At 31.1% G+C, this 24692-nt stretch overlaps 2 protein-coding genes across 3 annotated transcripts; both read left to right on the forward strand.

Moving 5' to 3' along the window:
• The first annotated feature begins 1583 nt into the window (after positions 1-1583).
• Positions 1584-13568, forward strand: LOC132729902 (heat shock 70 kDa protein 12A-like). Of its 2 annotated transcripts, none has more exons than XM_060715742.1 (5): positions 1584-1665; positions 6250-6549; positions 8259-8480; positions 8606-8762; positions 10664-13568. In XM_060715742.1, exons 1-5 carry the CDS (start codon positions 1663-1665, stop codon positions 11719-11721), a joined length of 1740 nt encoding a protein of 579 aa, XP_060571725.1. In that variant the 5' UTR covers positions 1584-1662; the 3' UTR covers positions 11722-13568. The 2 variants fall into 2 exon arrangements, with proteins under 2 accessions (XP_060571725.1, XP_060571724.1); XM_060715741.1 differs by lacking the exon at positions 1584-1665 and adding an exon at positions 3483-3612 and having other exon boundaries at positions 10664-13565.
• A 2403-nt stretch (positions 13569-15971) lies between these two features.
• On the forward strand, positions 15972-24452 carry LOC132729908 (agrin-like). Its single transcript, XM_060715746.1, has 5 exons — positions 15972-16104; positions 17887-18013; positions 22425-22539; positions 23496-23599; positions 24318-24452. Exons 1-5 carry the CDS (start codon positions 16059-16061, stop codon positions 24388-24390), a joined length of 465 nt encoding a protein of 154 aa, XP_060571729.1. The 5' UTR covers positions 15972-16058; the 3' UTR covers positions 24391-24452.
• The last annotated feature ends 240 nt before the right edge of the window (positions 24453-24692 follow it).

Below are 24692 nucleotides of genomic sequence, written 5' to 3' on the forward strand. Positions count from 1 at the left end.
TAATTTGAGTAATGTTTCCAGATTGTCTAAAAGTTTGTATGCCTGCGGTAAATGCATAAAATCGGCGGTCTACTAGATGTTAATGAAAATGTTGCAGTTCTAGAAGAACTTATATGTTTATATTTGATATATTTTTGTACTCCATAAACAAAATCTTATTAAACTTTTTCTTATGAAGTTCTATACTGAACATCTATTTTTATAGGGGAGTTCAAAGATAAAATCGTTCTGATCACTTGTTTAATTACCTGCTCCTACAAAAAAATTGCCAAATGTTCCGTGGATAAACCTTTAACAGATGCTCGGCTATTCGTTTCATGATATACAACGGTACATTTATATCTTCTTCACTTCGTACAGGTAAACTGCATGTCTGTTACCTCTTTTCCAGATTATTTTACTTCACAATAGCAGGTGTCAAACTGTATGGCAGGTGTAAAAATTGCCCTGTATTCAATGTTATTCTATTTTTCTTGGGACATAAAATGTTGAAAATTGAATACCGCTTAAGCCGCTGGATGCTTGCACTATGAACAGACTGTCTCAAACCGTGTCTAGAAGTTTTATGTACAAGGTAGCATATTCTAGGCCATTCATTTTCTACATCTTTGAAATTAGGTACAAAAATTAAACATGCATGTGTTATGATAATAAAGTAATTTCTGATGCAATATTTGCAGAGCATTTCATATATATTCTTAATTGACTTGTTCAAAAGTAACTTGTACTCAACTTAAACTTTTTGTATAAAGGAAAATACTATTATAATAGTTTATTATTGTGGTAAGAATTTTCAACTTTATTCATATTATTTGATATGATTTATATAAGTAAAATCTATGGCAATTCCTACGCAATTCTGAGTATGCAACTAATTTATAAAGGCGAAATAACAACGTCATTAGAAACTGACGTGGGCGGGGATGAATATTTATTGATTATTATTCCTTAGCGACAGTAGAATGCGAAACATTACAGCCCAATACGAAACTCGGTAGCTGAAAAACTCATTACTTGAAAAAATAGCGTTAGTGAATTCTCTTATTTAGTCATATTAGCATGTCGGTTTGATGACACTAAATCAACCATTTAGGTATACGGTCTTCGCGGTCAATTATTTGGCATCAAAACTCTTAACCGGTGTTAAATAGCCGATAAACACCAACGAGACCGATATTATTTCTTAAACCTACCACTTTCTGTTGTACGAAAGAAACCATTGATAGTTTTAAATAATTACAACTTATCACGAACAGAAATATGTTATTATATTTTCCACTGTGACTGATATTAATTCTTTAACCAACTACTTTCTGTTCTTATATTGCACGAAATAGGTCAGGGTAGTTTTGAAAAAATACAACTTTAATATTACGAACAGAAGCAAGTTTAAACACAGGCTAAAAAAAGATATATAAAAAGGTTATTCTAATTCCAAAATAATAATGATAATAATAAAATCGAAGTAACAAAATAAGATTATATTCTATTTATGTCTTAATGAAAAAAAAGAAGAAATTACCAAATTACAGAGGTTCTCACGTGTATTTATAATTAATACAACAAAATAATACAATATCTAATATCATAATTTAGTTCCGTTTCCTAAAATCGCGCGATGGATTTAACTTCCTTGTAGGCCATTTTGAAAACAGCAGCGAAATGGTGAGTTGTTATTATTATTTTACTTCTCAGCGAAAGGTCATTCTAAGAGATAATTCTATACATGCGATACAATCAACAATTTTTATTTCAATTAATATCTCGTGAAAAATCGGAAAAGAGAAAAAATGCCACTTATTTCAAAAGAAAACATGACACAAAGGCTGTAAAAATTGATTTAATGTCGAGATATAGTCTTTATTTTCGGAAGAAACCATTGAAAGAGGAAGACAGTGGACGAAATACTTTGATATAACTTTCCGAATCGTTCTTGATCGTTCGATGTAAATGTCCATGTCGCGTGAGATACAATATTTGTAAGTGCGAGTTTCGACTTGTTCGCTTTCCTTAGAGGACTGTAGTATTATGCTACCTTCCACGAAATTACAACATTTACAGGTGTAACATTAAAGACCCATTATTCTCCAGAAATGCTTTTTACTATATCTCAAAACTTCTCCTATATCGATCAAGCTTCATATTCATGGTGGCCGGCTACAGTTTCCAAATAGATATTGACAAGTTATCTACCCGAAACATCATTTGCTTCTATTTGGCATTTAGTACCGTTAAAATGATTTAGCATTTAGTATGGAAGTCAAAGTACTACTTTGTTCGCATTTTGCTACTTTTATGAACATGAATTTCACATTCAGTGCTATTTTCTTCAGGAAATAAGCATTTAAATTCTATAGAACCATTATTTAAACGTTATAAAAACACATGATTGCTATTTCTGAAGAAGAAATATTTATTTCTTTTTGAAACAAAATATACTAATCTGTTTGTCTTTTCATTAGTTTACACATGAATATATTAATATCCTCATACATTTGCATTTTATAACATAAACAACAGCCAGTATCTATTTCAATCGTTAAAATTTTAACGCTCGTATAACAATCTTATCGTGCTTTTAAACGACAAACAATAAAACAGCGACACATAATAACATAACGATCAAATTACGCAAACGTTCAATTTGTATAAAAATATTCATAATGTGTTTAATCAATAGGTAAATACAAATATTATCATCAGCGATGTATAACTTTGAGTAGATTTGACCCGCCGCAAAAAGATATATGGATTAAATGATATAAGGTATTTTGAAAATAAAAACTATGTTTAAATACGACATTTTTGATTAACTGGCAAATCACGCTACAACATATGAACTATTTCAAGTGATAATAAATAAAATCCCACATACACTAACGCAACGGGTTTTATCTGTATCATTTGATATGATTGATATAAGTAAAATTTATTGCAATTCATAAGCAATTCTAAACTGATAAAGATGTCAAGGTTGACGCTATTTTAAACTAACATGGGTTGGGAATGTAAACTGATTTATCGATCACCGATGTAAAACAGTCTGACACGTAGGTTTAAATTGTATTAAAATTGATTAGATAATGTTTGAAAAAAAGATGAAACATTTCTCCTTAAGTTATTTGTTTCTAAAAAAAATCTTAATGCCTGAGAGACAGTAGGGTGCGAAATATAACAGCCAAGTACAAAAATCGGCAGCGGCTTTAATCTCTGCTTGAAACATAGAAGGAAATAAAACGGTGTTAAACAGCCAATTAACACTGATAAGGGACTTCATGCATATGCCGGTGTTCTTTTTTTTAAACATGCTCTCCCTCCGATAATATAGATTAAGCTTTATAAGGTAACAATAATAACGCATTTTATTGATATTTTCGGTTCTTACTATGTTGTCTTTTCATTTGATAATGAAAGAACATAATAATAATAATAATAATAATAATAATAATAATAATAATAATAATAATAATGATAATAACTGAAATACAGAGATTGTCACGTATTATTACAGCAAAATAGTTGAATGTGTTATATTATAATTTAGTTCCGTTTCCTAAAATCGCGCAATGCATTTAACTTCCTTGTAGCCATTTTGAAAACAGCAGCGAAATGGTGAGTAATTATTGTTTTACTTCTTCCTTTTTCTCAGCGCTAGGTCATTCTTAGAGATGCTTCAGAAAAAATCATACGATCAGGTGATTTTTCCAAACAGAAACCATGTTTTTTAATGAACATTTTGTCAAAAATCGGTTAATAGAAAAAAGTTGCAAATTACTTCAAACGAAAACATGCTTCTATAAGTTCAAAAACTATGATATCTTACAATAGTTTAAAGTTGAGATGTATTCCGTACTAGTATTTATAAAAAAACAACAACACATTATATGGGGAAGGTAGGGGACAGGAGATTTTTATATTAGATTATTGAACTTTCCAGATTGTTTTTGACCTTGATAGATATGAACGTTTATATCGCGCGACATACCATCTTATCACAATTTTGTTATTGCGAGTTTCGACTTGTTAACATTCCTTCAGATACAGGAAAGGATGAACTGTAATATTACGCTACCTTCCACGATATTACAACATTGAAGTGTAACATTAAAGACACATTTTTTTTACTATACCTCAAATACAGGAAATAAGATTTTTAAAGTTTCTAAAACCGTTACATAAACGTTAAAACTCATAAGAGCATTTCAGAAGATTAATAATTCATTTGTTTCAGTCTGAGGCATTATGTGCCTGTTTGTCTGTTTCTATATTAGTTTTCACATGGATATGTGATCAGTTTATAACATGAAAATCAGTCAGCATCACAATTTTAGTAAAAATAATAAAACTACTTATTTCGATCATTAACATATGGTCCATGAAATATTGAATATAATATGCGTTATAACATACTTTAAATAGAACATTTTATTGTATTTTGTGTGATATTATAAAGGGTCTGTTTACTAAATAAAATGTTTATGAAAAGTTAATTTTTGAAACACTCTCGTATTGTATTCTTATCGGGTTCTTATGTGAACAATTAAATATCATGGGTTCAATTTGTTTAAAGGTATTCCAAGTGTGTTTTATCGCTGAGATAAGTTCTGTTTACACAAAACATTTTACACTTCGTTTCGATCTCATTACATTTACTAGTGTACTGTTTATTTTACATCAGAACTCAGTATAATTTACATTGAGTGTAAAAATTAGTTTAACGAAATATCGAGTACAAAATAAATTGTTCTATTTGTATGTTTTCACACAATTAATGTGGTGGGTGGAGTAATGAACCCTTTAAGGTCTATCTATAGTAATCCTAAATGTATTTGTTTGCGAAGCCAAGGCCGTTTTACCTTTTTAACAGTTTTTTTATATTTTTCTTTTTCATCATATCTGTTTGTATTGAATTAAAGCTATAAGTAGATTGTTGATTTAACACTATTCTTTATACTTTAATTTCCATTTAAATTATTTCATATGTGATTCTTTTAATAATACTGTCATTCTTTTGCACATGATGAAAGTCAAACTTGAAATACCTAAATCAATACTAGAAAATTAAAGTTGTCCTATTTTGAAGAGACATCAATATCAATATACTTACAATTTAATTTCTTTGTTTACATTTTTTCTTAGCTACAATAAATTACTTTGTCATTGTTGTACAAGCATTGCTAACAGTTCTATATGTTTCAAAAACTAAGAAATAACAATTGCAATTTGTATTTGGGCAGGTATTTTTATTAAAGATACTTGTATCATAGTTTGGGAAGTTTCTGTTGAAAATGTGTCAGAGTTAAATTGTATACATATACATGCACAGTGCGTTAACTGGAGTGCAGGTATTAGTTATTGGTTGGCTCATTTTTGCTGGGGTTTACTTATTGTGACGGCAGAGAATGGGAAAGCAATAGAAATATCATATTCAGATGCTCATTCATTGGTAACATTTTACTGGGGTTTCATATTGTGACAGCAGGGAACGTGTTTTTATGTTTGACCATGATACAAAAGAGAAAGAACATCAAAACACTCGGCAATCTGATTAATACTCGGGGCTACACCCCCCTCGTACAAATCAGATAGCCTCGTGTTTCGATGCTCTTTCTATTACATATTGTTTCAAATTCAATAATGTCTAGAGTTTATCTTAATTATAATACGGTGTATTAGTCTATGGAACTTTATGTAAGTTTAAGTTTTGAAAATTGAGTACCGCTAAAGCCTGTGCGAAGGGTACAGATTCAATCAAACCGAGTCTGCAATTTTCATGTAATTTTGTTGTGATTTTGACATTACATAACTTTAATCTAAGGAACTATATATAACTTTAATCTATGCAAAATTAAAAATCTTTATAGCGATTTCAAAGTCATATATAGTAATTGATACATGATGATTTATCTCTATCATTCGGCATAAAATAAATCAGAGACTAAATAATTATTATTCCTGTTCTAATTGGATTCATTGAATTTGGTCATGCTTTTTATTTCTTTCATAACACTTGAATGTTAAGATTACAGTTTAATGTACTTCATATAAATTATAAATTTGCAATAAAAATGGTAAATAAAATTATGCCGTAATGTCAATATTTTTAAAAGAATGTCATTTTTCTTGACACTGCTAGTTTTTTTCAGGGCTTTGTATATTAATAATTCTCTTAGGTACATAAATAATAAGCTTTAATCAAATGATTTGGATATCAGCTCAATCAGATTGCATGTTTTCATCTATTTATAGGCTGGTAATATTTTGGTTGGTTCTATAGACTTTGGAACAACGTATTCAGGATGGGCAGTTATGTTTTCCCATGAATTTGAATCAGAGCCGACGAAAGGATTTGTTAAGCAATGGCATTCGGGCTCGATAATCACAGAAAAAACACCTACAGTGGTACTTATACAACCAGGCGGCAATAAACTAGAGAACTTTGGTTACGATGCTGAGAACCGTTATAAAGAGCTAATAGAACAGGGAGAACACGAGGGATACTACTACTTTCAGAGATTTAAAATGAAACTTCATAAACAATTGGGCGATGTAAGGAATATCTTAATTTTGAATGAGTTCCACGTGACTGTGCAATTACTTGATTGTTACACATTGCTTAGTTTGATTATCCTGCTTTAACTTATTTCATTTCTTTATTATTTTTTCTTGCATTGATCTAAACTCCCGATTAGTAATTAATTTGTAATGATTGCTAACAGCATCGTTAACGGTTGATATGATGTTTCGTTTGAATGTATTTCTGCCGTTTCTAAATCCACCTTTTATTTCATGCTTTTGTGTGGATAACTGATTTATCATTGAAAATTATATTTGATAATTTTACAGTGAAAATTATCATTTTATAATTTCACACTTTTGAAAGAAGAGACTACTTTTAAAAGATTTATCTTTTTCGGTACATCACTTTTATTTAAATTTATGGTTACAATGCCATCCTATCTAGAGCTGTTTAGAAGCAAAGCAAAGCTAAAATTTATAAATAATTTATATTTCAAAAGTAATCAAAACGATAAAACTTACTTCAATAAATTCCATTTACCGATTAACAAATTCGTCTCTACTTTTTGATTTCCTTCTTAACAGTCTGATAATTACACTTCTTTCATAATGCAAAACTGTTCTTGATGACATTTGGGCATATTTAACAATCCTACAAGCAATAACTGTAAAATCTGTTTAAAAACAATGGCGGTCATCTGCCCGAATAATTACCAAGCGTTCGTAAGACAGCTTTTCAAAAGATCCCATGTTTCCAAATTCCTAGTCGCTTCTTGAATGTGTACGCATATGGCAACAGTTACAATCTACGAATAAGTATTCTTTCTTATGATAGATGTAACATTATCAAAGCCAAATGAAATCCCTTAGAATCAAGCACATTTTATTCTTTCCTCGTTTGAAATAAACAACTTTTAAAAATGGCCGTCGAATGATAAGGACTATTACATCTTTCTGCATTATAAGTGTATAAAAGAAAATTAAGTTCGACATGATGTAACTTTCCCATCTTTTTTAAATGTTTGTTTTATTGTTTAAAAAAAGGATCTATCATACTTTTTTGTTTAAAACAATATCATCGCTATTTAATGATTAATGTTGATTTTCGATCTTATTTTTTAGCTCAAGACTTCTTGAGCTATTTATGAGAAATTCGTCCGAAATTGAGGCTTCCAGTGGAAAATACAGATTATAATTAGTTAATATTGAGGAAATTTCATTTAAACTTGTTTGAAGCATAAAATAAAAAAGAAAATTTGTTTGCTTGTGGTATAAGATGTAATTTTCTTTCATCTCGTGGGAAAACTGTTTTTAAAGCTCACTCGATGAAATAAAATTTCAATTTATGCACAAACAAACAAATATACACTATATATTCGTTCACTTCAATAAAAAGTCTTTCCATGTATTTTTATCACACTTTTTTCCTCTGAAGGCTCTTGTTAAAAGTAGTAATAATTAATCAATTCGATTCTTCTCCTTTATCACCTTTCAACTACGATTGTTTTTTTAACCCTCCTTGGTATCGGTCCAATGTTTCACAATAGTCTCTTCCGAACGTTTGAAATAACGGCAAGATATTCAATTAGCTGCTATTACCTTTTGCAACAGGAAATTGTCAGGATTGCGTTCCGTTGATGTTGTTTTCCCATATTGATATTAACTGTTGTAGTTTGATCATAAATATTACATATAATGGAATTTTTCTTTTCAATCATTTTTCATATTTTGGCATTCAGAAAATCGACTTGAATATGACGTTGGCGGATGAAATGGGACGCAAACTACCTGCAATTGATGTTTTTGCTATGGCAATAGAATACCTTGTTGATGATATGCATAAGGTTATCAAAGACAGAATGTCCGGAGGTATTGAGAAGTCTGAGGTTCATTGGGTTATCACTGTTCCGGCTATTTGGACAGATTCAGCAAAACAGTTCATGAGAAAAGCTGGTGAACAGGTTCGTTATCATTATATTTTAGATATTTTTCATTTAAAAGTTTATTGTTTAGTTTTAATTTTGATAAAAATTATCAAAAGTACTGCTGTGGACCATTTCAATAAAATCTAACAATGTCTCTTCAGGCTGGAATTGATGATCGCAAATTAAGTATCGCACTTGAACCAGAAGCGGCCTCCATTTTCTGTCGCCATTTGTCAGTTGAAAAAAGGATCGACACTACTAATGTCTGCATTGCTTCCTTCCCAGCTGAAACGAGATACATGGTGCTAGATGCTGGAGGTATATATTTATAAATCTCTCAGATAAGGTTAATAATGGGGAATATTCTCAATTCATAAAAGCATATTGTAGTGCTCCCGTGAGCGCCACGAAATATCACGTAATAATGATGAATCGATCGGACGTACAGACGGACATATGACTGATTACAATATTATAGAACTAAGTCTGGACATTTCGGAAATAATCACTTAAGGATATTATCAGTTATTTTTAAACAAAATAATTTATTTTAATAAATTCCCTTAACAGTAAATAATGTCAGGATTGCAACTTTAAAAAATCAGATGATGCAATAAAATAATGGCACAACGAATTGCAAAAGAGTCAAGAGTCTGACAGAACTTACACATTCAACAGTCATTTAAATATTACGGAGTCGTCAAAGCTTCCCACTTTTGAGTTAATATATAAAATAATAAAATGCAATTTTTGTCATCAAATACAAAAATCTATCGTTAAAATCTCTCAATTATTTCCTTGAATGATATTTACTTATCTTAAATTATATGTCCAAAAATAAAATCAGTACAAAAAACTTCACTATTTACCCGGAGCCAAATAAAATCGAATTACCCGAAAATCTGAATGGGGACCCTCGTATACTTGCCAAAAAATCTGGCAGTCCAGCACAAAAAATGCTGTCAAATAAATGTAAAGGATTCCCATACAAATAAATCTAAAGGATTCCCATACAAGTAAGGGAAATCCGTCATAAAATATCACGGGTTCATGAAAAACCGTCATAAAATTATGGGGAACAAAATTTTTTTAGTGAATGTTTTAGACAAAGATTTCATAAATAACTTCAATGAAATTATGTTATTTATTACATTAAGGTAGTGAACATCTAATAAGCATTATTAGAGAACGGTCAAATTGACAACATAGGACAGATGCATGCCTTAAATGACTCCTTTACGCAAAATTTAAACATAATTTACCGTATGGTTTATGAGTTTTGATGTATGGATTTGATTTACACGTGCACACAACAACATGTTTACTAATTTAGTTATGACCCTGACCAATAAATGACATTGACCGTCAAATGATTGAATTCTGCTTATATTTCCTTAACTTTGTCATATATTTATGGAAATTATTCATAACTGGACAAAACAAGAAGTGTGACTAGGACAGACCTATTTTACAATAAAATAGAATAAAAAGCTTAACTGTTTTTATTTAATTTCCTTTTAAAGATTTGTCTAAACCGTTTATGTGTTTGGTTTTAGAAAACGTGAAAAAAGTCGAGCGTTGTCCCTGCCCTGCGGTGGCTCTTTTATGCAATGATAATTATTCACATATTTCTTGAGTAGAAAAAGTTAATGAGGAAAAGTAGAGCTAAATAAATAATAATAAAAATCGGGCCGGGTTAACCAGAAATCAGATTGACTTGGGGACGGATTGACTTAATTGGCGCCGGATTGATTTGAGGCCGGGTCGACTTTGGGCCGGGTTGACTGGTACCGCATTTATATATGCAATAGCACTGTTTTGTACAATAAAAAACAAAAAATACGTTAATAATTTCATAAATGAACAATACAATAAGTACAATAAGGACATAATATACCAGTTCTCCCATGTTAGAACATTATCCAGTTTAGTGAAGTTACTGATTATCGAGTCATGTATCAATTGACTTTTAACTTTAAACCAAGTCTTTTTAAATGTTATACAGTGACAAGTTATGGCCAAAACGCAATTGAATAAGGAATTACGTTTTTATTTCTGACACTTAGTCTTAATTACGGACGGTTTCTTAACCATAACGATTTTATATTATTACAATATTTTATTGCAGAATCTCAAAATTTTGAGTGTATTAAGTGTAAAAATATGTTCAAGTGATTCAAAATATAATTGAAAAAGATACCGATTTTGATATTTAACAGGTGGAACAATAGATATAACAGTCCATGAAGTCCAACCTAATGGCGCTGTTAAAGAAATACAAGCTGCAAGTGGAGGCGGTTGGGGTGGTACTCTAGTAGACCAAGCTTTTGAAAAGCTGATCATTGATTTAGTAGGAAAAAGTGTTTATCAAGATTTCAAACAGGAAAGCCCGGATGACTGGCTAGATCTTTGGCGCGATTTTGAACTTAAGAAAAGAACAATCAAACCTGATAAGGAGACAAAAGTTGTCATGAAGATACCCGAAACTCTTCGTGAGCAGTATAAACGTAAATTCCGACAAACCTTTAAAGAGGCCGTTGAATCATCTTCATATGCTGAAAATATTACATTTGTTGCTGACAAGATGAAGTTTGACGCAATCGTATTTAAAAAGCTTTTTGATGTTTCTTTGGCCAAAACAATACAACATATGGAAAACCTTATCAGAGATCCAGCCGTCCGACACATTAAAGCCATTTTAATGGTTGGAGGTTTTTCTGAGTCTCCTTTGCTTCAAGAGAGGGTTAAATCGTGTTTTCCTGGCATTGATGTCATTATACCTGCAGAAGCGTCCTCGTCGATATTGAGAGGAGCGCTTATTTTTGGACACAGTCCAACTTCGATCTCAGAAAGAGTTCTGAGGTATACATATGGGGTGCGTGTATCAAGGCCATTTATAGAAGGCGTAGATCCAGAAAGCAAGCGTGTAATGACTGATTCGGGACCTCATTGCACGGGCACATTTGACAAGCATGTTGAGAGAAATAAAAAAGTAAAAGTAGGAGAGCCACAGATAACACAAATTTACACACCAAGGAACAGGGATCAAAAAGCCTTAACATTTCCCGTATATGCGTCAGAGATGAAAGATCCCAAATATACCGATGTGGGATGCAAATTCATCGGGGATATGAGGATAGAGCTGCCATACCATGATGGAGACTTGTCGCGTGAAGTTGAAGTTAGCCTTACATTTAGTGGTACAGAAATTGAGGTGACAACACATGATGTAAAATCTGGGAAATTAGAAAAAGCATCCATTGATTTCCTCGGGTAATCAGTGAATAAAAAAACAATTTAAGGTCAAAGACGAGCTAAATAAGACACGCACAATTAAAATTAATTAATGAAATTAATGAAACTCTGTAAGAATTTAATATATTATTGAACTATTTTGAGATGTCAAAACTACGGTTATTTTATATAGTGTGATTGCTTTAAGACACATAAATGGTGTAATAAATGCTATAATTATGCACACAAGCATTTCTGAACAATTTATTTTTTGATACTGCTTAATTAATAAGTATCTATGGTTAATAATAATAATCAAGATTAGTTATTGCAAATTTATCCTCATCTTATTCACCAGTTGTATTATAACTTTCAATGCTACACATGCACTTGTTAAGTGTTAAACAATTAAAATGTTTATTGGCTTAATAAGAAAAAACAAATTTTATGATATTGTGTGTTTAATGAGTATGTTTTATAACTCTTGTAATGGCTTTGGAGTGATATACTCGCAACACAATGTCTTAAATAATTTACGTAACGTTTTGAGAAAATGAGTGAGATATGCTTTTCTATTCGATTTGTAAAACATAGTGTAGCCCCTCTAAAATTGCCATGACGCACCTCTGCTTCAATGTGTTATGTATATAGGCTTTATTTTAAATGTGTTTAGTATCTATTTCCTGAATAGCTCAGTAGGTAGAGCACAGGACTGATTATTGCGATGTCGTGGGTTCGATACCTACTTATGCCACTATCATTTTTAATAATTTTGTTTATTTGATGTTTATATAATTTTTCATGTTCATTCATCTTCTTTCAAGAAAGTTCTTTTCATGTTCATTCTGGAATATTCTTTCTCTAAGTAGTTTAGTATTCTAGATTGTTCAATAATTGTATATATATGATGAATGTTTGTACTTCGATTGTGCTTTTGTGTAGATTGAGTGCTATTGCACTGCTGACATAGTAATATATAAGTTTGGAGTTTGTTATTCTGTATGGGAAGTGATACTTATTGTATTAATTCTACTGTGGACATTGATCAAATTTGAGTTGTGGACAATTGAATTCCGAAATGTGAGTTAAACTTTTAAATAGGGCATGTGTTAAATTTGAATTGTGGACAACTGTGACTTAAACTTAACTTTCATATTTTTTGTATTATGGTAAATAACTGTTTTTCTTTAATTATCAATTGTAAATTTTTTTTTAAATGTATTCCTTATGTTCTTAAAAACGACCTGTAAGGGACACTATTTATCAGATCATTAATACCATCTTCAAAAAGTGACTTATACCATATGCTGACATGAATTCTTGCGTTTAACATTATTTGTGACGATGATCCAATAAAAAAAGGTTCTCGGATTACAGGAGTTTTATTAATTGAAATACTCATATAAATTTACAACATTAATAAATATTGACTGTACACATAGCCTTTTACTTTACAAAAAACGAAACTTTAACTGATGGTGAAAGAAACTACAATGTGTCATCTTTTAAAACAGTAAATATAATGTTAAATTTTATTTCATAAATGGGATATTTAATATTTAGTATCACAGTGAACTCTGGAAACCTTAAAGAACATGTCAAATGAATGGCTTAGACTTGTTTCAATCATACAATATCTATAATATCTTTTATTGTAACTTCCAGTGTTTTTTTTAAAGTAACATGACTTTTTTTAAAACTACTCAGTGATTCTGTCGGCGGCTAAATTTCGTTCAACATATATAGATATATTTACGTTTCAAACCCCAAAAATATAGAATTAATACATAAACTCCTGCCGGGGCATTAGAAAATGTCATTTAAGCATGATTTGAGCACATAAGATCATTATAATAATTTTGTCATTAATTTGCCTGTGTATCCCTTTAAAATCTTAGTATTATCTAAAGAACTTCAGGCATCGTTGTAGTGGTTAAATTACTTTACATAACCTTACATTAAACGTAACACGAGAAGAGAGAAAATTATTGGCGAGTGAGCGTCGTCGTCTTTCATGGAATGGTTTGTTTTTTTTGGCCCATGGTAGGAGCTGTCATTATTAGCAGTTAATGTCATGTTGTGTTAATTAGTTTTATTTTGATTTTTAAAAATCTAATAACAATGTGAAATTAACTATTATTTTCTATTTGTTTGTATTAAAATTGTTAAGTAAAAATAACCTATGGTTAAAATGAAAGGTAGACAAATTAAAGCTATACATACAGACGCTTATGTCCATGTACTATTGAAACTGAGAATGGATAACATCCGTAGGTTGTCAATTTAAACACTTCATGTATACATTGTTAGTTGTTATAATAAAGTCTAAGAGCAGCATTTGTTACTCTAACAGATACAAAAATCTGGAAACAAAGTGATCCCTCGGAAGCATTAATCACAACAAAATTACAAGAGACGTATGCGTTTAATGCATAGACACAATCAAATTTTTATATGTTATATAGACCAGTTGAGATTTCCTTTATTTTCATTTTATATACTATACATTATAATTTTCTTTCTACTAGATTTTGAATTCCATCCAAGTACCAATGTAATAGGATTTCATATCTATTAAATAGATACTGGGAAGTATTAATGTTACACACATTTATATCTTTAGATATGATGAGACTGTATAATATTTCTGTATTAAAAGAGAAACAGTTATAGAATTATTATTAAAGGTATGAGACTTACATTCAAATTTATAAATGATAATACATGTATTGATAAGTCTACATGTTATAGGTTTATTCCCAGGGTTAGGTGGCTTATAATTCTATTTACAATAGAGTTAAAGGAAAATTATGTGCCTTACTTTAGAAGAGCTTTAGTTACTGTATTTTTCAAAGTATTTTATTTTTCTGAACTTGTGAGATAACGCTGGTATGACCTATACAGGTGAGGTTAAATAAGTGTCCATTACCAGTGATGACAGGGTCCGTGGTGGAAATCAACCGGACTGTTGCATGGCAATAGAGATATACATCCCACACTCTCTTTCTCTGCTATTACATTAGGTCAGTACTGGTCCTGGAAAGAAAATGTCCTTAAACTTGAATCAATCAATATAATTTTTAGAGTGTCCAAAATATTATATTCCGAATTTTTATTTTTATTTTTTCTAACATGTGCATAGTTTTAAAAGGACAGCCCCTGTCTTTTTGGCAATGGCGAGACACTTATCTCAATCTGCAGGTCACAAGCAGAGTCAACACGACTACAGACTTTTCATAGTGTAGATATTTGCGTGCACTTGAATAGATTTGTGCACTTAATTTTATGTTGGCTGATTTGTGCCACACGAAACCCGACAAGTACGAAAAAGTAACCGGGCGCCAGACGAAAATATGAAAAGACCACAAAGTGGTTCCTGTATAGTATTTTCATGTTTTCGGTCGGTGCCCCCCCCCCCCTGATTAAAAAATACAACATGAAAAAGGTTGTTGTTTTTTATTAGATATAATACATGTATTAGTACAGTTATTTATTGACCTGATATTAATAATGCCACTATCAATAACTGTGTCATCCTTTTTAAGAAAAAAAAATACATATAAATGTATAAAAAATTTTTTAATTAAAGCCACTGGCCTCCAAGATAATAAAATGCGAAAAATGAATTAAACTTTAACGTAACCGGTAAATACTGATGTAGTTAGTTTTAATGTTTAAATTCATTTACTGACACCTTAATAATTCAAGTAAAAATGTGGAAAATGTAGTCAATATCGCATGTTTTTCCTTTGCACAATCTACTTCGTAACTAACGTAGTAGCCAATATAAATATGAATTCATTTACCACGGTCACGTGTCACAACATTGGTCAGAAAAAATCCCGGTATCAGGTATGCCCGGGGTCGTATATATATATTTATATATATATGATAAAATTAATAAATTATAGTTTATTACTATAAATATCAAAACCAAAGCAGTTATTTGTTTCCCTTTATGTTTGATACGATCCCTAATTCCGTCGGAGCACAGGTCGCGATATTGTCCTGTACCATCACAGGGTACTAAAAACGGATGAATTCCCTGACACATTTGTGCACTTGTTATGAAAGACAATATAACTGTAATAGAAATGATGTGCATGGTAGCCTGCGACATGATTAAGTTTAAAATAAAGAACATTATATAATGGGACCAAAGTATAGATCAAGTACAGATAATTTGTTATCTAACCAATAATATACTCTTTATAGAAATAAAGCCCATTAAACATGAACCATGTTCCTCAAAAATGAACCCGGTGCTCCAAATAAGGCAGATACTTAAGATAAGGAGCCTAACTTGACATTTCAAAATCCACATTACTTTTAAGTGTACACATTTGTGACATACTTCCATTTCATTTCGATAGCCAAATCATGTTACTCCGTATATTTCTTTGTTGTTTACCATTCTTTATAGAAGGTAAGAAACGATTTCTTTTGTATACAAAGCAATTTTTTTAGCAAGTTGGATTATTCAAGATGCCTTGATTGACGCTTGAGCATGTCAATGGTTCTGGGATTGATACATTTTTATACCTATTACTGAATAAATATGTCAGCCTGCTTATCTTAACATTGAGAACATCGGATAAGTACTCCAGGGGTAGCTAGTCCAATCCTCCGGCGAGCCGTTATTTGGGCGTGAAAATTGCTGGCGTCTGCCTCTCACCGCTGATTCAGAACACAGGCACGAGTATCGGACCTGGGAAGAAAATCTGACCACGTCTTAAATGTATCCCTTAAAAAGAGAACACCACTTGTTGTGCCACTTTTTTGTCTACCTGGGAGTTTTAGCACGGATGCGTTTTTTTGCTGATTGATATTTCATGAACGGGAAGGGCTAGAGACTTGAGGTCGGTCTCATTTGGAATACAAACGTAAAATAGTGAAAACGTTTTTTTTTATTATCTGGACAATTGTTTATACAACGTCCCGGGGAATCGCAGACTCAAATCTGAAGTTTCCGGCCTTCTCTTAACTTACCGTATAAGTGGTTTTTTCTGCGGTGACTTTATTTCTGCGTTTTCTGCGGTCAGTTTCAGTACCGCAGAGATAAAAACCGCAGAATATTTCTCTGTGTTTTTTTAATGGTATGTGTCCTACATTATGACCTGTTTCCTCTAAAGTAATAACGACTAACGGATTATAACGGTTAGCGGGTCATCGAGTTATATAAAATTGCTTTCGGCTAAGTATGTATAATGTGCTTGTAAGGATGTACCTATTGTAAATTATGCCAATTTATGAATAAAGATATTTAAACATCTTAATTATGTAGTGTTTGTCTGTACGCAAAAAAGGTTTGTTTACCACTATATCATTAAAACCATTTTAATCCTTACACTGCTAAATAATCGTCGTATGCATTAATTGTTGTTTGATTTACGAAAAACTTTTATCAATTTTATTAAATCAAAGATACTTCCAGGGTATATTTTTCACACATCATTTCATGCTGAACAAAAGATGCATACTGTCTATTGTTGCGCATTATATTTGTTTGCAAGCAATCAATATAATTGTTTGTAATTTCTATATAGTTTTGCAGTGACGATGATTAACAAAATTTTAATGCGATTGTGTACATGCAAATTAAATAGGTAGAGTAATGTGACTAAGACTTTGATAAGATGAGTCGCAGAATTTAAATCACTTTTTGTCCAAAGAATGTGCCGCAGAAAAAAAGTCCGCAGAAATAAAAACATGCCAAAATTTGGAAAAACTGCAGAATTTGGAGCCCGCAGAAAAAACCACTTATACGGTATAGTATATTTTTGAGGTGGCTCATATTTCGCTTTTTTGTTTTTTGACACATTTAAGATGAACACAGGTGTTTTTTTTTATTAATGTGGTCAGATTTTCTTCCTTGGTCCGATTCTCGTGCCTGTGTTTCAGAAATTATGTTGGATTAGTAGCCGGCCAGTTACAGAATATAGGTACTTCCTGGTTTGTTATTCAGGGAATTTTGGAGGATTTGCCGCAGAGATACGATCAAAACACGTGAAAACCAGGAAAAACAAAATGTCATATGTGCCAGATCACAAAACCACATCAACCGCTATATTAGATAAATTATATCAACTGCAGGTTTGGTCCTGTATGGACTTAATTAAAGTTATATAATTAAAAGATTTTGTAAACTTTGACTGAAGAATCATACTTTCATCCATTATGACAACTTAATTCACTTTTAACTTTTCAGGTGTTTCCTCTCAAACCACTCAATCAATATATACGGAATATTTCTGCAATAATTTAAAAAACGACGATTGTAACAATCATAACGTTTCTGAAAGATGTGGCACCGATAATATTACCTACAGGAATGGGTATATATTGTTTTCATTTGTCATTTGGATGTTAATGTAAAAAAATGGGTATACGTATGTTGTTTTCATTTGATGTGAAAAAAAACGAATGGATATATTTATATTGTTTTAACTAAGGCGTAATCATACATATGTTAAATGCATGATATGCCATATAAGTACATACTTTTTTCAACACATCTTTGAACGAAACGTCGCAATAACATATTGAAAGTCATATATGGCGACCCTCCTGCTTTCCTGACAGAGGTAAACCTCCGGTGGCCAATAGTGCAGTATTTCAGCCGCGAACGGGCCACTTAGTAGAACCACCGGCGTTCTATTAGCTAGATAGATATCAACCTCACTTTAAAAAATCCTTAATCACTGGCGGGATTCAAACCGACAACGGTAAGGGCCAGGAATTTTGAAGTCAACTACCTCTCTGTAGTTTCGATGTAATAGATAACAGCATAAGTCTCGTTACAAACTTATGTGGCCCATTTTTGTAATCAACAAAACATGTCTCTTTTATGTGGTCTGTACACATACTATATGATTGGACATTTTGACACTTTAGGTCGTATCATAGACATTCGTTAGAGGTTTTTCTTCAGTTTTTAAAAAGAGTTTCCATACAATGCAACCAGCATTGAAAAATAATATATCCACTGGACCTTTACAAAAAACCCGCTGAAACTGTCTAATTATTCTGCATTTAACAATGTACTATTTTGATGTCATTGCTGCATATTTAAATCAGAAATGATAAAAGATGTATTAAGTTTTATTTACAAATGTTTAAAAATATATTTTCACAGACTCGAATCTGATTATTAAAGAATTGAAATATCAAATTGTAGTTAATAAAGGTGTCAGAAAAATATTAAAAGTACCTAACATACAATGGTGTTTCTTCATGTAACACTGCTTTTAATTATATCATGCTTTAATAAAACCCACTTTAAGCAACTACTTTCAGTATCATAAAAGCACATGAACAAGGACCCTGAGCTTAATGACTACCTTGGCCTTCGGAAACAGTTATTCCTTTGTTGTATTTAGTGTTGTAGATTGAATGATGTTTTTGTCATAAAAACAGTGAATTATTAGTAACTTATTATTACTTTACATAATAAAACATGCACTTTTAATTCTTATCATCAGAGCTGCGGAGGCATATCCTTTTTGTATACATTGCTTGCAATGTATACAGAGTTATAAGCTATATCTCAGAAAAGATACAGGTTTAATGCATTACCGAACAACATCCACTCCCGGATAAAAACCGCTATAGAAACTAGTTCTTCATTCTGCAGTAGCGTTACATTCCGACTACACATCATTAAAATAGCGTTTGCAAAGTTGTTTAAATGCTTTGAAATTTCCAAATCGTTCATTTTCATGAAATAATAGACTCTACATTCCTTTAAAGAAAACCAAAAATAACAGTTCATTGATAAAATCGTAGTTTATACCTACGCGTTAAACTTCGCATATACGCATGCGCTTGCTAGCATGAATGAATAGATCGTGAATATAGTAAGGCAATCGCAACTACTCGGCCCTTTCCGTCAGTCTTCGGATAGTAAGGTCGTCAGAATTATATAAATGGGACGAAACATCTCAGATAGATATTTAATCAAATAAAATTCCCGATTTACATTTATGCGATAAAATTGCCCTAAAATGTTTTACAAAATGAGTATGGAGCTTCGTAACATCGTAACAAAATTTACCAGCATATACCGGAAAATGTTGTGTTTTTTTTAACCTGGCAATTATCGTGGCTTCGAAAAATAGAAATTCCGTAAGCTATTCTTTTGAATACCTTTTTTACACATGATTTTCCTTTCACTTTTGTATGCCTTAGATTTTTGAAAAGAAATATGTTTCGAAATTCAGCGAAGATTGCCTGATTCAGTACGGGTAAAAAAAAAGATTCGGCCGCTCGACCGTTCGACCCATAACAATTCGTCGAACTTGGGATATTGACGATTAAGCCAGAGCATGGAGCTAAATATAGGCATATGTGTCCAGATTCGACGATAAGAAATAATCATTTGAAACTACATGTAACTGTAAATCAGTGTAAGCACTAAGAAATAAATACATTAAATTTATGTTCAGAAAATAGAATTATTTTAATCTTCTTATATTAATGGGTGCATGGAATTGCCGAAAAACACCGAAAAACACCAAAAAATACCGAAAAACACTTAAAATACAAAAAAAAAATATTTAGGCTGTGATTAAATTCAGCAATATAAACAATTTTTGATGGTTATTTGATGAAATGGGTTCAATAACATCAGTTTTAAATCGATGATATATCATAAAATACGCTGATGAATGTATTCGCTGAGCCTGCGTCGAACATAGAAAAGCCGAAAAACACATGTCACAGGCAAAAAAAAAATGCTAATTTCCATTTTAATCACCAGAGAAATTGTTTTTCACAATTCCGATCAATAAATTTATCAGCGGATAATCTTAGAAAATATGGATAAGCCGAAAAACACTTTTCACGGCGATACAATTGGTATAATTCCAACAAAATTAGTTTTATCTACTTTTTTCTATCCTTTAAATGATTAAAATTTACTTTCTTTTTGCAACCAGTGTAAATTAGAGAATGATTCTATTCTGTATTTAATGCGATATGAAAGTGTTTTCGGCAAAGTAACAGTCTAGCTTCAAAAAACATGGAAAAGCCAAAAAAAAACAACAACAAAACAACAAAAAACATTTTTTACGGGCGTTAAAATAGTCGTAGTTAAAACAAGAGCCGCTTTTTTTTTCAACCTTTTAAATGAATAATTATTACTTTCTTTTGTTACCAATGGAAAATATCAGTGATATTATTTTTTATAAATACAGTATGAAAGTGTTTTTCGTTTACGTAACGGTCTAGCGTCAAAAACATGGAAAAGCCAAAAAAAAAACACACACATTTTACTGGCGATGAAATGGACATTTTTAAAATTGGAACTATTAAATAAATTTTTCAACCGTTTGAATGAATGATTATAACATTATATTTGTAAGCAATATCAGTAATATTTTTGTAATAAACATTGTATGAAAGTATTTTTCGGCTATGTTACTGCCTAGCGTCAAAAACATAGGAAAGCAAAAAAGAAAAACAAAACAAACAAACAACACATTTTACTTGCGATAAAATATATTACCTTTGTAAAATGTAAGTTATTTTTTGTAATAAGTACAGTATGAAAAAAATTTTCGGCTATGTAACAGTCAGCGTTAAAAACATGGGAAAGCCGAAAACTACATTGGACTCGCGATAAGAAAGGTATATGAATAAAAACACCCATAAAATTAGACTTTTCAATCGTTTAAATAATTAACTTTTACTTTTTATTTGTTTATAGTAAAAACTAATCGAGCAGTCGTTTTATATTTATATGCTATATGAACTTGCGTAGTTACAATAGAGTAAAGAACATATATAGAAAAGCAATAATTTACTTAATTATTACGCAGTATCTTATTATTTATTTCAGTGGTGAAACAGGTTTGCTCAGGGTGAGGTTTTAGATTGTTGAATGTCCGCCATCCATCTTATGTCAACTGTGGTCTGTCCACATTTAGCATCGTCGGATACCCACGGCCGAACAATTTACATTTATCAGATATGTCATGTTAAATGTTAATCAACCATGTGTATCCGACGATGACATTACAGTTGTTAACAATCTGCTGGTCATTTAGTTTGTTAACACTTTACTGGTCACATTTTTGCCCCAATTGTCACACAACAGCGTAAGAATGTGTGTGACATGTTTTGCTCGAGTTTGAACATGGATCACCTTGGTTGAAAATCAGAAGTAAGTCACAGTAGCCAAAAAATAGAAAAAATGTTTAGCTCAATGGTTCATCTAAAGTTAAGAAGTTGGTAACACAGCCTGATTATGGAAAAAACCCTTCTTAACTTGCTGTCCAATATAAATGAATTTCTTGGAAAGGTTGTATATGAAGACTTTATGTAACAATTATTGAATAATGAAAATATTACAGTACATTTGAATTGTTTTGATAATAGATTTCATTTTTATTAATAAACGATAAAGTAATGCATTTGAAAATTAATGTGTAGAGATGAATACAATACACCAGAATATATGTATTAATGCATCAAAGTACAGTACATAGATGTACTATAATTTGTAGGATGATTCAATTTATTGATTTTGTATAGAGTTCAAGCCAGATCATGTATTTTATTAGATAGCATCACTGGAAACTCAATATGACTGTTTCAATATTCTATACTGCAGTCCATTTAACGGGTGTTTCAAAAAATGATTTCTTTATTGCTTTATTATCAAGCAATGTATACTTCAGTACTTCCAGTGCTTTGATTTTATTTTGTTAACGATAAATTGTTTTACAAATCTTAATACTGTTCCAGATGCGAACTTGCTAAGGCGTATTGTATCAAAGATATCCACCAGGCACATATGGGAAAATGTACAAGTGACCCAAATGTAACAAGAAGTCCTGACGAAGTTAAACATGGCAGTGAGGTAAGTTAAAAGTCATACCTGTAATATAACATATTTTTTTTATTACATACCCGTGCCGCTTTTTGCGACTGCATAAAAATGGTAGTGCACGGACGTGCATATATGGTTTAATGTGACGTTATACAAATAAAGTATTAAGACTAGTGTAAAGACGGGTTAAATGTTAGCGTTACACTAAAGGCGCTTAAATGAAAATGATTCTTTTTTTCAATTTAAACATTCTTTATTTTGGTTGTGTGATAAGTAGAATATTACAGTCGTATAGGCTCATTAATGAATTTATTAAACTCGCCAGAGGCTGGCATTATACAATTTTATTCACTGCGTTCATTCAATATCCTCTATATATAAAATAATTATAGCGGGATATCATATTTACAATTTCAGTTGCTAAAAAAATAATTCTATCATCAGCGGTTTCTTTAAGGTTTAAATATGGATTCGAAATTTTTGAAGTCATCTAGATCATTAATGAAATTCAAGCATTCATCCTATCTGTTATTCTTTACAATAACAATATTTTATACGAATACGTACGAAGTGTATGGCTTTGGTGAAAAGTCTGTGACAGTCCAGCGGCAAGAATGTAGCATGAAAAAAAACTAATGTTTACGTTTGGTTGTTAACTGGTTAATGTCATATAATCTGTACCGTGGAACCTTTCAATTGTTCGTACCTTTATTTAAGGATTTACTTTTGAAATTTTCTATGTGAACAACAGAAACATGAAATGAAAAAAAAAACAAAGCAAATTTATTTTTGACCTAAGTTTGGATAAAAAATGCAATACTTTCCTAAGCACAAACTCAAACTTGCATGGAATTTAACTTTGTTGGACGCATTTAGTTATTGTACACTTAGTTATTGATAAAAACTGTATTTTAGCCTATTTTGCATGTTACATGTTTGATTTCAAATATGTTTGTTCCATTCTTCTTTTTGATCATTTCTTTCAGCTGGCGTACGAGATCGAATGTGTACGCTTAATGCATATAAACTGTGGTCCACAAGATCCAAACGAAGTATGCTGTGGTTCTGACGGATACACTTATGATAATTTGTAGGGTTATTTTTTATGCATTGTATTGCTTTGTATAACAAGAAATCGAAACCCAATTTAAAGCGTTAATAACTTTTAGCATTTCATGAAAAAACTATTACATGTATTGAAAAGAAAATATCATGTTAAATACTTACTGTTGACATTTCAACAACAATTGGTCCGCTGAAATTGACATGGAAATTAAAATTGTAAAATGATAACTTATTTAAGTACTCCATTTTGAAAGATTCCATCTAATCTTTGTAGCAGCAATTCACATGATAGTTATACATGTATTTGTTATCGGCTTTCATGTGATCTTTAAAAAAATAAGTGCATATAACAAAGTATGACCTCATAATATACCTAAATGAAAATTCTTGTCGTTATGAAACTCCTCATTAAGATGTTGATAAATCTTTACTATTGTTAAATATTACATTTATGCATGCAGATTTATTCTTTAAAGTGACAGTAAAAAAATGTTATGCTGTTGTTTATTTTTGTTTTTTTCCGATGTTTTTTGTGTGATTTTAATGGGGTTTTTTTTCTTTCTTTAAAAATAGTAAATTAATCGAAAATTGTGCAAAGACAAAGGAAGCAACCGATGCAACTTGTTTGAACTGCAAGCTATCTTGACAAAACTTGCTGATGAATGATTACATCATGATTGAAAATATTGCATATGAAAGCTATACTTTGTGTAATCACTTATATTTGTTTACTTTTGTTTCAGTTGCGAGTTCTCCAAAGGAAAATGTACACACAGGGATCTTCATATCAGAAGTCTTGGCGCATGCACAGTTTAGATGTTTCTTATTTGATTTATTGTTGTATACTGGTGTATGTTACATAATAAAAATTACATAAATGTTAAAGATAACATTTGTTATGCTAAAAATATCAATTTATCAATGTAAGAATAAATTAGCTATGTACAAAATAATACCGATATAACAGAGATAGGCAACTTTCTAGCCAGTTAAGATATCAAGTGTGCTTACTAAACTTAAAACTTGTAGCAAGTAAAACATATTAAATAAATATCAAAGTAAAACAATTCATTGTCAAAAAGCTTATACATTAATTTTGTCTATGGCTGAAGGTAAAA

This window comes from Ruditapes philippinarum, unplaced genomic scaffold, assembly GCF_026571515.1.
Source record: "Ruditapes philippinarum isolate M1 unplaced genomic scaffold, ASM2657151v2 ctg3396_1_1_1_1, whole genome shotgun sequence".
NCBI lineage: Eukaryota > Metazoa > Mollusca > Bivalvia > Venerida > Veneridae > Ruditapes > Ruditapes philippinarum.